The 12586-nt window shown below is 48.4% G+C and overlaps 1 protein-coding gene across 1 annotated transcript; it reads left to right on the plus strand.

Annotated features, from left to right (window-relative positions):
- Window positions 1–10131: 10131 nt before the first annotated feature.
- Window positions 10132–11872, plus strand: LOC120362792 (paraneoplastic antigen-like protein 8C). Its single transcript, XM_039466843.2, has one exon. The coding sequence runs from the start codon at window positions 10855–10857 to the stop codon at window positions 11467–11469; it is 615 nt and encodes a 204-aa protein (XP_039322777.2). The 5' UTR covers window positions 10132–10854; the 3' UTR covers window positions 11470–11872.
- Window positions 11873–12586: the final 714 nt, after the last annotated feature.

A 12586-nucleotide genomic window follows, 5' to 3' on the forward strand; every position in this document is an offset into this window, starting at 1 on the left:
GGATTTACCTGTTCTGGACATTTTAACTAAATGGAGTCTTACAATATATGGTCTTTTGTGTCTGGCTTCTTTCACTGACCATGTTTTTCAAGGCTCCATATGGCAGCATGGATTCATGTTTCACTCCTTTTTATGGCTGAATAGTATTCCAATACTTCATTCTGTTTACTCGTTTATCCATCAGTGGGTGTGTGAACAGAGCTTCTGTGAACATTTAGGTAAAAGCATTTGTTTGAACACCAGTTTTCAGTTCTCTTGGGTATGTACCTAGGACTAGAACTGCTGGGGTTATATGATAGATAATTCTATGTTTCGGGGTCATTTTTTATTTTATTTTTTAAAGATGGAGTATCCCTCTGTTGCCAGGCTGGAGTGCAGTGGCACAATCTTGGCTCAATGCAACCTCCACCTCCTGGGTTCAAGTGATTCTCCTGCCTCAGCCTCCCGAGTAGCTGGGATTACAGGTGCGCACCATCATCCCGGGCTAATTTTTGTAATTTTAGTAGAGATGGGGTTTCACCATGTTGGCCAGGATGGTCTTAATCTCTTGACCTCATGATCTGCCCACCTCAGCCTCCCAAAGTGCTGGGATTACAGGCGTGAGCCACGGCGCACGGCCTCATTTTTTATTCTTATCTGACTTTTCCCCATTCTGCACTTCCAGCCAATTCTTTGGCAAGTCCTACTGATTTGGCCTCCAAAATGTATCTCACGTTCAGTGCTGCCTTTGTTTTGTTGTTGTTTTTTGAGACAGGGTTTCGCTCTGTTGCCCAGGCTGGAGGGCGGTGGTGCTATCTCAGCTCGCTGCAGCCGCCGCCTCCCGGGTTCAAGCGATTCTCCTGCCTCAGCCTCTCAAGTAGCTGGCATTACAGGTGCCCGCCACCACGCTCAGCTAATTTTTGCATTTTTAGTAGACACAGGGTTCTCCACGTTGGCTAGGCTGATCTCGAACTTCTGACCTCAAGTGATCTGCCCGTCTTGGCCTCCCAAAGTGCTGGGATTACAAGAGTGAGTCACCACCGCTGGCCTAAAGGAGTTTAATAGGGAGCACTGGCTCAATTGAGCACAAGGCGAAGTCCCACGATAGGCTGTCTGCAAGCCGAGGAAGAAATAAGCCAGTAATGGCTCAGTCTGAGTCCGAAAGCCTCAAGACCAAGAAAGCCGACGGTGCAGCCTTCAGTCTGTGAGTGAAGGCCCGAGAGCCCCTGGGAAGCTGCTTAGGCAAGACCCAGAGTCCAGAGGCCAAAAATCCTGGCGTCTGATGCCTGAGGGCAGGAGGAATGGGAGCAAGTATCCAGCACAGGAAGAAGAAACAAAAGCCGGAAAACGCAGCTAGCAAAGTTAGCCCACCTTCTTCTGCCTGCTCTGTTCTAGCTGCTCTGGCAGCCGATTGGATGTTGCCCACCCACGCTGAGGGTGCATCTTCCTCTCCCAGTCCACCGACTCAAATGTCAATCTCTTCTGACAGTACCCTCACAGACACACCCAGAAACGACACTTCACCAGCCACCTAGGCATCCCTCAACCCAGTCAAGTTGATGCCTAATCAAGTTGGCATAACAGGCTGGGCGCGGTGGCTCACGCCTGTAATCCCAGCACTTGGAGAGGCTGAGGTAGGCGGATCACCTGAGGTCAGGAGTTTGAGACCAGCCTGGCCAAAATGATGAAACCCCATTTCTACTAAAATTTAAAAATTAGCTGGGCATGGTGACACATGTCTGTAATCCCAGCTACTCAGGAGCCTGAGGCAGGAGAATTGCTTGAACCTGGGAAGCAGAGGCTGCAGTGAGCCAAGACTGTGCCCCTGCACTCCAGCCTGGGCAAGAGGGAGATTCTGTAAAAAATAAGAAAAAGAAAAGTTGGCATCTCAGAGGCTAAAATGAAGGTGTCAGCAGAGCCAGTTCTCTCTGGAGGCTTCAGGAAAGAATCCAATCCCTGCCTCTCACAGCTCCTAGAGGCTGTTGCACTCTTTGGCTTTTGACCACAGCACTCCCCTCTCTGATTGTTATCATATCACCTTCTTCCCCTCTGACCTCTTGCCTCCCTCTTATGAAGACTCTTGTATTGCCTGAGCACAGTGTCTCTTGTCTGTAATCTCAGTGCTTTGGGAGGCTGAGGTGGGAGGATCACTTGAGGTCAAGAGTTCCAGACCAGCCTGGACAACATAGCGAGACCTCAAGTCTACAAAAATTTTTAAAATATAAAGACCGCTGTGATTACATCAGGCCCACCTGGATATTCCAGGGTGATCTCCCCACCTGAAGATCCTTAGCTTAATCCCATCTGCAAAGTCCTTTTTGCGATATTAAGTTCACATTCCCAGGTTCTGAGTATTAGGACGTGGACGTCGCTGTTAGTCTGCCACAGGTGGGCAGAGAAGAGGAGGGAGACAAGGGCTGGGAACTGGCTCTTCCCATGCACGGAACTCTTAGGGGCATGGAAATTCTAAATTTGAACCTGGCTTTCAGGTCCTCATGAAGGTACATGTGTCAAGGTAGGAGACAGTTTATTTAATGGTTGATCCATTTGATGTACAATATTTAAATATGCAACTATATATAACTCAACAAGAAAGAAATAAACCCAATTCAAATATAGACAAAGGGATATGATATGGCTTGCCTGTGTCTCCACTCAAATCTCATCTTAAATTGTAATTCTCATAATCCTCACCTATAGTGGGAGGCGCCTAGTGGGAGGTAATTAAGTGATGGGGGCGGTTTCCCCATGCTGTTCTCGTGATAGTGAGTAAGTTCTCACGAGATCTGACCGTTTTATAAGGGGCTTTCCCCTTTGTTCAGCTTTTGTTCTTCGCTCTCCTGCGGCCGTGTGGAAAGGGATGTGTTTCCTTCCCCTTCTACCGTGTTGTAAGTTTCCTGAGGCCTCCCCAGCCATGTGGAACTGTGAGTCAATTAAACCTCTTTCCTTTATAAATTACCCAGTCTTGGGCAGTCCTGTACAGCAGTGTGAGAATGGACTAATGCCTCTCTGCTGAGGGGCTAGGAGTAAAAAAAAAAATTATATGTACAACATACACTAGTTGGGTAATGGGTACACTAAAATATCAGAATTTAACACTATATCATTCATCCATGTAACAAAAAGCCGCTTGTACCTTAAAAGCTATTGAAATAAATTTTTTAAAATGGACAAAGGACTCAAGTAGACATTTTTCTAAAGGACACGTGCAAATGGGCACATTTGCACATTCTTTCATTAATAAAAAGAATATACAAATGACTAAGAAACAGTAATAATTCAATGAAAAAATGGGCCAAGGATATGGAAAGTCAGTTCTTTGAAAAAGATACTTTGAAAAAGATATTCAATAAATCTATGAAGAGATTCTCTACTAATATTCAGATAACACAAATTGAAATTTTAAAGAGATGGGTTTTTTTTTTTTTTTTTTTTTTGCTAATCACATTGGGAAAAAGTAAAAGTTAACAATATATGCTGGGTGAGGTGCTGGCATTTTAAAATTAAGATGTTGTCCAGCTTCTCATAGCTATCTAACAAACCACAGCAAAACTTAGTGGCTTAACACAATGACATTATTTTGCTCAAAAATAATGCAATTGGGGCAGGGCTCAGTGGGGATAGCTCATCTCAGCTCCACTCAGCATCAGCTGCGGGGAATTGGCAGGGAGCTGGAACTACTGGGTCTCGCTCACTCATCATGAGTCTCGTGATTGATGCTGGTTGGCAGCTGGGACGGGGCCTCTCTGTGTGTCTTGGGCTTCCTGACAGCGTGGTGGTTGGGTAGCACAGGCACATATCCCTGGCATGACCTAGCCTTGGAAATCACACAGCGTCACTTCTGTCACATTCTGTTTGTTACAAGTGAGTTGGTAAGCTTGGCCTATTTTGAAGGTGAGGGAAATTAGTCTCTGCCTTTTGATGAGAGGACTGTCAAATAATTTTCAGACTTTTTTTTTTTTGAGACAGAGTCTCACTCTGTCACCCAGGCTTGAGTGCAGTGGCACCATGTTGGCTCACTGCAAACTCTGTCTCCTGGGTTCAAGCAATTCTCCGGCCTCAGCCTCCCAAGTAGCTGGGATTACAGGTGCCCGCCACCATGCCAGGCTAATTTTTTTTTTTTTTTGAGATGGAGTTTCACTCTTGTTACCCAGGCTGGAGTGCAATGGTGCGATCTCGGCTCACCGCAACCTGCGCCTCCTGGGTTCTGGCAATTCTCCTGCCTCAGCCTCCTGAGTAGCTGGGATTACAGGCACGCACCACCATGCCCAGCTAATTTTTTGTATTTTTAGTAGAGACGGGGTTTCGCCATGTTGACCAGGATGGTATCGATCTCTTGACCTTGTGATCCACCCACCTCGGCCTCCCAAAGTGCTAGGATTACAGGCGTGAGCCACCGCGCCCGGCACCAGGCTAATTTTTATATTTTTTAGTAGAGATGGGGTTTCAGTATATTGGCCAGGCTGGTCTTGAACTCCTGACCTCAGGTGATATGCCCGCCTTGGCCTCCCAAAGTGCTGGGATTACAGGCGTGAGTCAACACACCTGGCTAATTTTCAGACATTTCAAAAAACACCAAAGGGCTGGGTGTGGTGGTTTATGCCTATAATCCCAACACTTTGGGAGGTTGAGGCAGGAAGATTGCCTGAGCCAAGGAGTTTGAGATCAGCCAGGGCAACATGGTAAAACCCTGTCTCTACTAAAAATACAAAAGAAAAAAAAATTAGCTGGGCACAGTGGTACATCTCTGTAGTCCTAGCCACGCAGGAGGCTGAGGTGGCCACGAGAATCACCCGAGCCCAGAAAGTCAAGGCTGCAGTGAGCTGTGATCATGCCACTGCACTCCAGCCTGGGTGACAGGAGTGAGACCCTGTCTCTAAATTAGAAAATAAACCACCAAAGGTTTGAACGTGGCTGCATAGTCTTTGGGTAACCTTCCCTCACCTGAATTTTCCCAAAAGGCTTATTTAATTCTAACACGCTATTAATCAGGCAGTGGCTCATCCCTGGAATTCTAGCACTTTGGGAGGCCAACGCGGGTGGATCACTTGAGGTCAGGAGTTTGAGAACAGCCTGGCCAACGTGGTGAAACCCCGTCTCTACTGAAAATAAAAAAAAAATTAGCCAGGCATGGTGACGTTAAGCCTGTAATCCCAGCTATTCCGGATGGTGAGGTAGGAGAATTGCTTGAACTTGAGAGGCAGAGGTTGCAGTGAGACAAAATTGTGCCACTGCACTCCAGCCTGGGCAACAAGAATGAGACTCCGTCTCAGAAACAAAAACAAAAACACCCAGCATACTATTGAGCAGAATATAAGGCTCTTCAGAATGCATGCCAATGCCTATAATATGATTGTCGTTTTTAGGTTTATTGGAATGAGGATATTGGGGAGATCTGGGACAGTCAGAGAAGCTTCCTGCCCAAGTAGCTCCCACTGGAGTGATACCTCCAAGCCTGAGAAAAAGTCATGGGAAAGCACTTTCGGGTATAATTGTTTTAGAGCTGAGAATGATAGGCAAAGAATTTCAAGGATGGGCAAAGGCCCCAGGCCCTGTGCCAGGAAGCAAAAACCTTGTGTGCTGGGCTCAGATTCAAGGAATATGACTCACATAATTATACAGCGGAAAGAAAAGAGTATAAACCTTAGAAAGAGGCCGGGCGCGGTGGTTCAAGCCTGTAATCCCAGCACTTTGGGAGGCCGAGGCGGGTGGATCACGAGGTCGAAAGATCGAGACCATCCTGGTCAACATGGTGAAACCCCGTCTCTACTAAAAATACAAAAAAACTAGCTGGGCGTGGTGGTGCGTGCCTGTAATCCCAGCTACTCAGGAGGCTGAGGCAGGAGAATTGCCTGAGCCCAGGAGGCGGAGGTTGCGGTGAGCCGAGATCGCGCCATTGCACTCCAGCCTGGGTAACAAGAGCGAAACTCCGTCTCAAAAAAAAAAAAAAAAAAAAAACCTTAGAAAGAAGGAAGTGCATCTATTCTTCAGAGACGATGTTGTTACCGGTAGAGGGTCTTGACTGCAAGTTGTCCAGGTTCTTGGTGTTTTGAACAAAGAACTGGACAAAATACACAGCAAAGCAAGGAAAGAATGAAGCAAGGAAAGCAGAGATTTATCGAAAGTGAAAGTACACTGGCCGGGCGCGGTGGCTCACACCTGTAATCCCAGCACTTTGGGAGGCCAAGGTAGGCAGGTCACAAGGTCAGGAGATCGAGACCATCCTGCTAAACATGGTGAAACCCCATCTCTACTAAAAATACAAAAATTAACTGGGCATGGTGACACATACCTAGTCCCAGCTACTCAGGAGGCTGAGGCAGGAGAATCGCTTAAACCCGGGAGGCAGAGGTTGCAGTGAGCCGAGATCGAGCCACTGCAATCCAGTCTGGTGACAGAGTGAGACTCTGTCTCAAAACACACACACACACACACACACACACACACACAAAACACACACACACACAAACAGGATCTACCCAATCAATGAATGATTGAATCAATAAAACATCTAACTCATGGCCTGTTGTAAAAATTAGATGACTTAGTACACACAAAAGTCTCAGAATATTTTAGTATGCCCTATGCAAAAGTTAACAGTTACTACTTTTTAAAATAGTATTATTTTGTGGTCATTATATGCATCCATTAGGATTTCTCTCAAATGTCACCTCCTCTGGGAAGCCTTCCCAGATGAGAGCAGACAGATGAATTCCTTTATGGAAAATTCATCAGAGCTGTTGAAGGGTGAATGAATAAAAGGTTTATTGACATAGTAATGGTGTCAGTCAGGCATCTCAGGGCCCCCAAAGGACTTGATGCAGTTCTTTTTTTAAATTCTAGCAAAACCTGTTCCAGGAAAACCAAGCCTACTTGATATGCTCTGTGTTCTATACCCCACACCAGGGATCAGAACACATGTTCGTGGTAATTATAGGGCCTCTCTTCCTGACAGTAAACAGACGGAGGTGGCCTGTCATAACCGCTGGACTGAGCTCCTCAGAGCAGAGCCTGTCTCACTCGCTCAGGTATGCCCAGCACGTTACCCCAAGCCTGCAACAAGGACACTTCTCAGTAAATCCTGGTGGATCAAATAAATGGACCATTTTCTTCCCTTGTTTCTCAGTTTGGGACATGCGTAAACCCAGGGCTATGCAATAGAGGTATTCATAAACTCAGGGCAAAAATTTTGGATAGCCTATTTTACTTCATCTTTGTATTAAAGGGGTCATGTCATGTCATGGAGCTGAATGTGCTTTTTTTTTTTTTTTTTTTTTTTTTTTTTTTTGACAGAGTCTTACTCTTTTGCCCAGGTTGGAGTGCAGTGGCGCAATCTTGGCTCACTGCAACCTCCACCTGCCAGGTTCAAGTTGATTCTCCTGCTTCAGCCTCCCAAGTAGCTGGTATTACTGGCACATGCCACCAAACCTGGCTAATTTTTATATTTTTACCAAAGATGGCATTTCGTCATGTTGGCCAGGCTGGTCTTGAACTCCTGACCTTAGGTGATCTGCTAGCCTCAGTCCCCCAAAGTGCTGGGATTACAGGCATGAGCCACTGCACCTGGCTTGAATGGGACATTTTTTTATGACAAAATTAGACTTAAAAAAAAAAAAAATCTCGGCCGGGCGCGGTGGCTCAAGCCTGTAATCCCAGCACTTTGGGAGGCCGAGGCGGGTGGATCACGAGGTCAAGAGATCGAGACCATCCTGGTCAACATGGTGAAACCCCGTCTCTACTAAAGATACAAAAAACTAGCTGGGCATGGTGGCACATGCCTGTAATTCCAGCTACTTAGGAGGCTGAGGCAGGAGAATTGCCTGAGCCCGGGAGGCGGAGGTTGCGGTGAGCCGAGATCGCGCCATTGCACTCCAGCCTGGGTAACAAGAGCGAAACTCCGTCTCAAAAAAAAAAAAAAAAAAATCTCGGCCATGTGCAATGGCTTCAGCCTGTAATCCCAGCATTTTGGGAGGCTGAGGCAGGTGGATCATGAGGTCAAGAGATTGAGACCATCCTGGCCAACATGGTGAAACCCTGTCTCTGCTAAAAATAAAAAAAATTAGCTGAGCAGGGTGGCGCATGCCTGTAGTCCCAGCTACTCCAGAGGCTGAGGCAGGAGAATTGCTTGAACCCGGGAGGCAGAGGTTGCAGTGAGTCAAGATCGTGCCTCTGCACTCCAGCCTGGCAACAGAGTGAGATTCCGTCTCAAAAATAATAAAAATGAAAATAAAAAATAAACTCCTTTCATATCGATATAGATCCTATTACTTCTGTCCCTCCGGAGAACCCTAATACAGTTCCATAAAACTTATTTTTGGATTTCTGATCTCCATAACTATACAAATTTTTAAAAATACTTTCTTTGAAGCCACTAAGATTGCAGTAATTTGTTACAGCAGCCACAGGAAACGTATACATCACCCAGCCCTGTTGCACCATCGAGGGTCCTTGTGTGCATGTGGTAGATGCCCCGGCAGGGACCTCCATGCTCCATTCCTTCTCAACTTCATTTCTGGGCCTAGGGCCATCCACTGAGGCTGGATATATGCGCCACAGTGGTACTGTCCAGCTGGAGAAGATGCCTGCATGTGTCCTGGAAGTGGCTCAGGTCACTTTAGCAAGGAATTCTGGGCCCTAGTAGCAGAGCATGGTCCAGAAGGGGAGGTGGGGGTTCCAAGGACGCCAATGTCCCCAAACCCATGGGCTCTTCACTCACACGAGGGATCAGAATATGTGGCTCCTGACAGGGGGCTGGACTCTTGGGTCCCAAGGCAATTCTGGGCCGGGCCTGGTGGCTCATGCCTGTCATCCCAGCATGTTGGGAGGCCAAGACAGGCGGATCATTTGAGGCCAGGAGTTCGAGACCAGCCTGACCAACACGGTAAAACCCATCTCTACAAAAAATACAAAAATTAGCCAGGGTGGTAGTGGGTGCCTGTCGTCCCAGCTACTTGAGTGGCTGAGGCAGGAGAATCGCTTGAGCCCAGGAGGTGGAGGTTGCAGTGAGCTGAGATTGTGCCATTGCACTCCAGCCTGGCAACAGAGGGAGACTTTGTCTCAAAAAAAAAAAAAAAAAGAAAAGAAAAGAAAAGTTTTCTCCCCTGAAGCATTTTGAGTGTTGTGTAAATTGTCATATTGTTCGAAATATCATTGTGTGTGTGTGTGTGTGTCTGTACATCCTACAAGCAAAAATATTCCACTGTAAATAGATGTTTGTTCCTTTTGATGAGTATTATATGGGCAGGTACTTTGAGACAATGTGCTGGTTCACATTCCTCACCAAACTTTCCATTAATGTACTTATATCTAAATAAACTCATAGATTCTAATTTTATTCAAGGGGTTATAATCGGTTACTTACCCAGGCTGGCATGCAATGGCGTGATCTTGGCTCACCGCAGCCTCTGCCTCCTGGGTTCAGGCAATTCTCCTGCCTCAGCCTCCTGAGTAGCTGGGATTACAGGCACGTGCCACCATGCCCAGCTACTTTTTTGTATTTTTAGTAGAGACGGGGTTTCACCCTGTTGAGCAGGATGGTCTTGATCTCTTGACCTCGTGATCCACCCGCCTCGGCCTCCCAAAGTGCTGGGATTACAGGCCTGAGCTACCGCACCTGGCGGTTACTTTCATTTTTAACGTTGATGCTCAAATTGTCCCAGGGTTGGCCAGCGGGAGGCTTTCATGCCGGTTCCTGGGTCTTTCCAGGTGTTCTCCTCATTTTCTTTTTTTTCTTTTTCTTTTCTTTTCTTTTTTTTTTTTTTTTTTTGAGACGGAGTTTCGCTCTTGTTACCCAGGCTGGAGTGCAATGGCGCGATCTCGGCTCACCGCAACCTCCGCTTCCTGGGTTCAGGCAATTCTCCTGCCTCAGCCTCCCGAGTAGCTGGGATTACAGGCACGCGCCACCATGCCCAGCTAATTTTTTGTATTTTTAGTAGAGACGGGGTTTCACCATGTTGACCAGGATGGTCTCGATCTCTTGACCTCGTGATCCACCCGCCTCGGCCTCCCAAAGTGCTGGGCTTACAGGCTTGAGCCACCACGCCCGGCCTGTTCTCCTCATTTTCTTAAAAATACTTTCTTAGTTTCTGACCCCAAAAGATTCCCAGGGTGCCTCTTGTATATTCCCTGTCCCCTCACCCCTGGAATCGGCTATTATTCAAAGGAGAATCGCGGGCACTTTTGAATGACCCCCTGAATGACCCCCTCAGACTCTTGATTTCAATGCGACCAGGCGGCCAATGGCAGCGGCGATGCTCCAGCCGTTGCCATGGAGACCTCCAGGCCTCAGAGCGGAAGGAGACGGTGACGTCACAGCGGGAGCAAGTGCAGCGGCCGCATCCCGTCCCAGTCTGGCCACAGGGCCCTGAGGGCAATCTCTGGGCCGGCGGTGAGGGACGCGCCTCCCTGCCTGGCAGGGCCCCACCCACGACACTCCGTTGGCGGAGATCAGCAGTCCCAGATCCGCAGAGACTGTCGGGGCCTGCTAGGCCTTTGGAGGCCACGCCAAGAAAGGGGAAGCATCATCTTAAGACCCCCTTCGGTGCAGCCTCGCCCGGGACCCGGGAGCCACGAGTCAGGTGGCAAACAGCGCCTTCTGCTTTTCCAGCACGCGTAAGTCCCTGGGAATCTTCGAGCCCACTCCGAGGGAGCCACAGAAGCCCTGCCTGACACTGCACAGCCCCGCAGGCAGGGGCTGGGGGCATCCTTCACTGAGCTGGGCGAAGGGGGCCTGGGAGCGGCCTCTGGCCCCTGAGGCCGGCCTCTCTCTCCTAGCCTTTGGGAAGGCATCCCGGCAACCTGGATACTTCCGTGGATTCCCGAGGCAGCTCAGGTGTGCGCCAGCGGGCATACTGCTGCCTCAAAGAGCTGGGGAAGATGCTGTTTGGCGTGAAGGACATTGCCCTGTTGGAGCATGGGTGCAAGGCCCTGGAGGTGGACAGTCACAAGTCCCTGATGATCCTGGGGATCCCCGAGGACTGCAACCATGAGGAATTCGAAGAGATTATTCGGCTGCCCCTCAAACCTCTAGGCAAGTTCGAAGTGGCTGGGAAGGCCTATCTGGAAGAAGATAATTCCAAGGCGGCCATCATTGAGCTGACGGAGGACATCAATTACGCCGTGGTCCCCAGGGAGATCAAGGGCAAGGGCGGTGTGTGGAGAGTGGTCTACATGCCCCAGAAGCAGGACATCGAGTTCCTGACCAAGCTGAACCTCTTTCTGCAGAGCGAAGGGAGGACGGTTGAGGATGTGGCGCGGGTCCTGAGGCAGGAACTGTGTCTCCCAGAGACGGGCCCCGGAGAGCTGCCTGCAAGGAAGGGCTGTGTGCCTGGGCTGGGGGAGAAGCCGGAGGCTGGGGCCACTGTCCGGATGGACATGGTGCCGACTCCGGACTCCTCCGAGAAGGAGAGCAAGGCTGGAGATGGCAAGAGGGGCAAAAGGAAGAACAAGAAAAACCGCCGGCGGCGTCACGCCTCGGACAAGAAGCTGTGAGGTGGTGGTGGCATTGGGTGGGCGTGGGGGGTGACGAGTGGGTGTCGGTGATGACCATGGGAGGGTAGGTACCACCTGAGTGCATTTAAGGAGTAGGAGTGAGTGTGGGTAATACAAGTGAGGATAGGAATGACTAGTGAATGAGTAACTTTTGAGTAAGAACGGATATCCTTTGGATAGCACTGGTAACATCTGACTAGTGTGAAAGGGGTAGATATCTTTTTTTTTTTGAGACGGAGTTTCGCTCTTGTTACCCAGGCCGAAGTGCAATGGCGCGATCTCGGCTCACCGCAACCTCCGCCTCCTGGGTTCAGGCAATTCTCCTGCCTCAGCGTCCTGAGTAGCTGGGATTACAGGCACGCGCCACCATGCCCAGCTAATTTTTTTTTTTTTTTTTTTTTTTTTTTTTTGTATTTTTAGTAGAGACGGGGTTTCACCATATTGACCAGGATGGTCTCGATCTCTTGACCTCGTGATCCACCCGCCTCGGCCTCCCAAAGTGCTGGGATTACAGGCGTGAGCCACCGCGTCCAGCCAGGGGTAGATATCTTTCTCTGAGTTAACTAACTTGTGAGTTACATCTGAGTGTGTGTGGGGTTAACTTCTGGCTACCCTTGGCTCATTCATTCATCCTACAGATATTTACTGTGCACCTATTATGTCCCAGGTACTGTTTTAGGAGCTGGGAATACAGAAGGGAGTAAACTGAACAAAAATCCCTTCCTTCATGGCACTCAGAGTAAGTGGGTAATATTTAAATTACTTGGAGACATCGGAGTGAGCGTAGGTAGCATTTGAGTAGCTGTGGGTAACAGTTGAATGTTCACAAAATCTGGTTGAGTGTGTATTACTCATTCATTCACGTATCCTTCAGCAAAATTTCCTGAGGCCCTACAGTGTGCCAGGCACTGGGGATACAGAAGGGGAATAAAACAGACCAAAATCTTGGCCATGACTGTCATACTACATATTTGAGTAGGCATGGGTAACATTTGGGTTACTTGAATACACATCAGTGAGCGTGGGTAGTATTAGGGTGTGTGGGTAGCATCCGTGTATAATTGAGAGCAGTTGTGGGTAATATTTGAGAGAGTGTGAGTAACACCTGCTATGTGTA

Source organism: Saimiri boliviensis, chromosome 14, assembly GCF_048565385.1.
Source record: "Saimiri boliviensis isolate mSaiBol1 chromosome 14, mSaiBol1.pri, whole genome shotgun sequence".
NCBI lineage: Eukaryota > Metazoa > Chordata > Mammalia > Primates > Cebidae > Saimiri > Saimiri boliviensis.

Coding starts and splice junctions, on each gene's coding strand:
- LOC120362792 (XM_039466843.2), top strand. CDS start 10,855: ATGCTGTTTGGCGTGAAGGACATTGCCCTGTTGGAGCATGGGTGCAAG.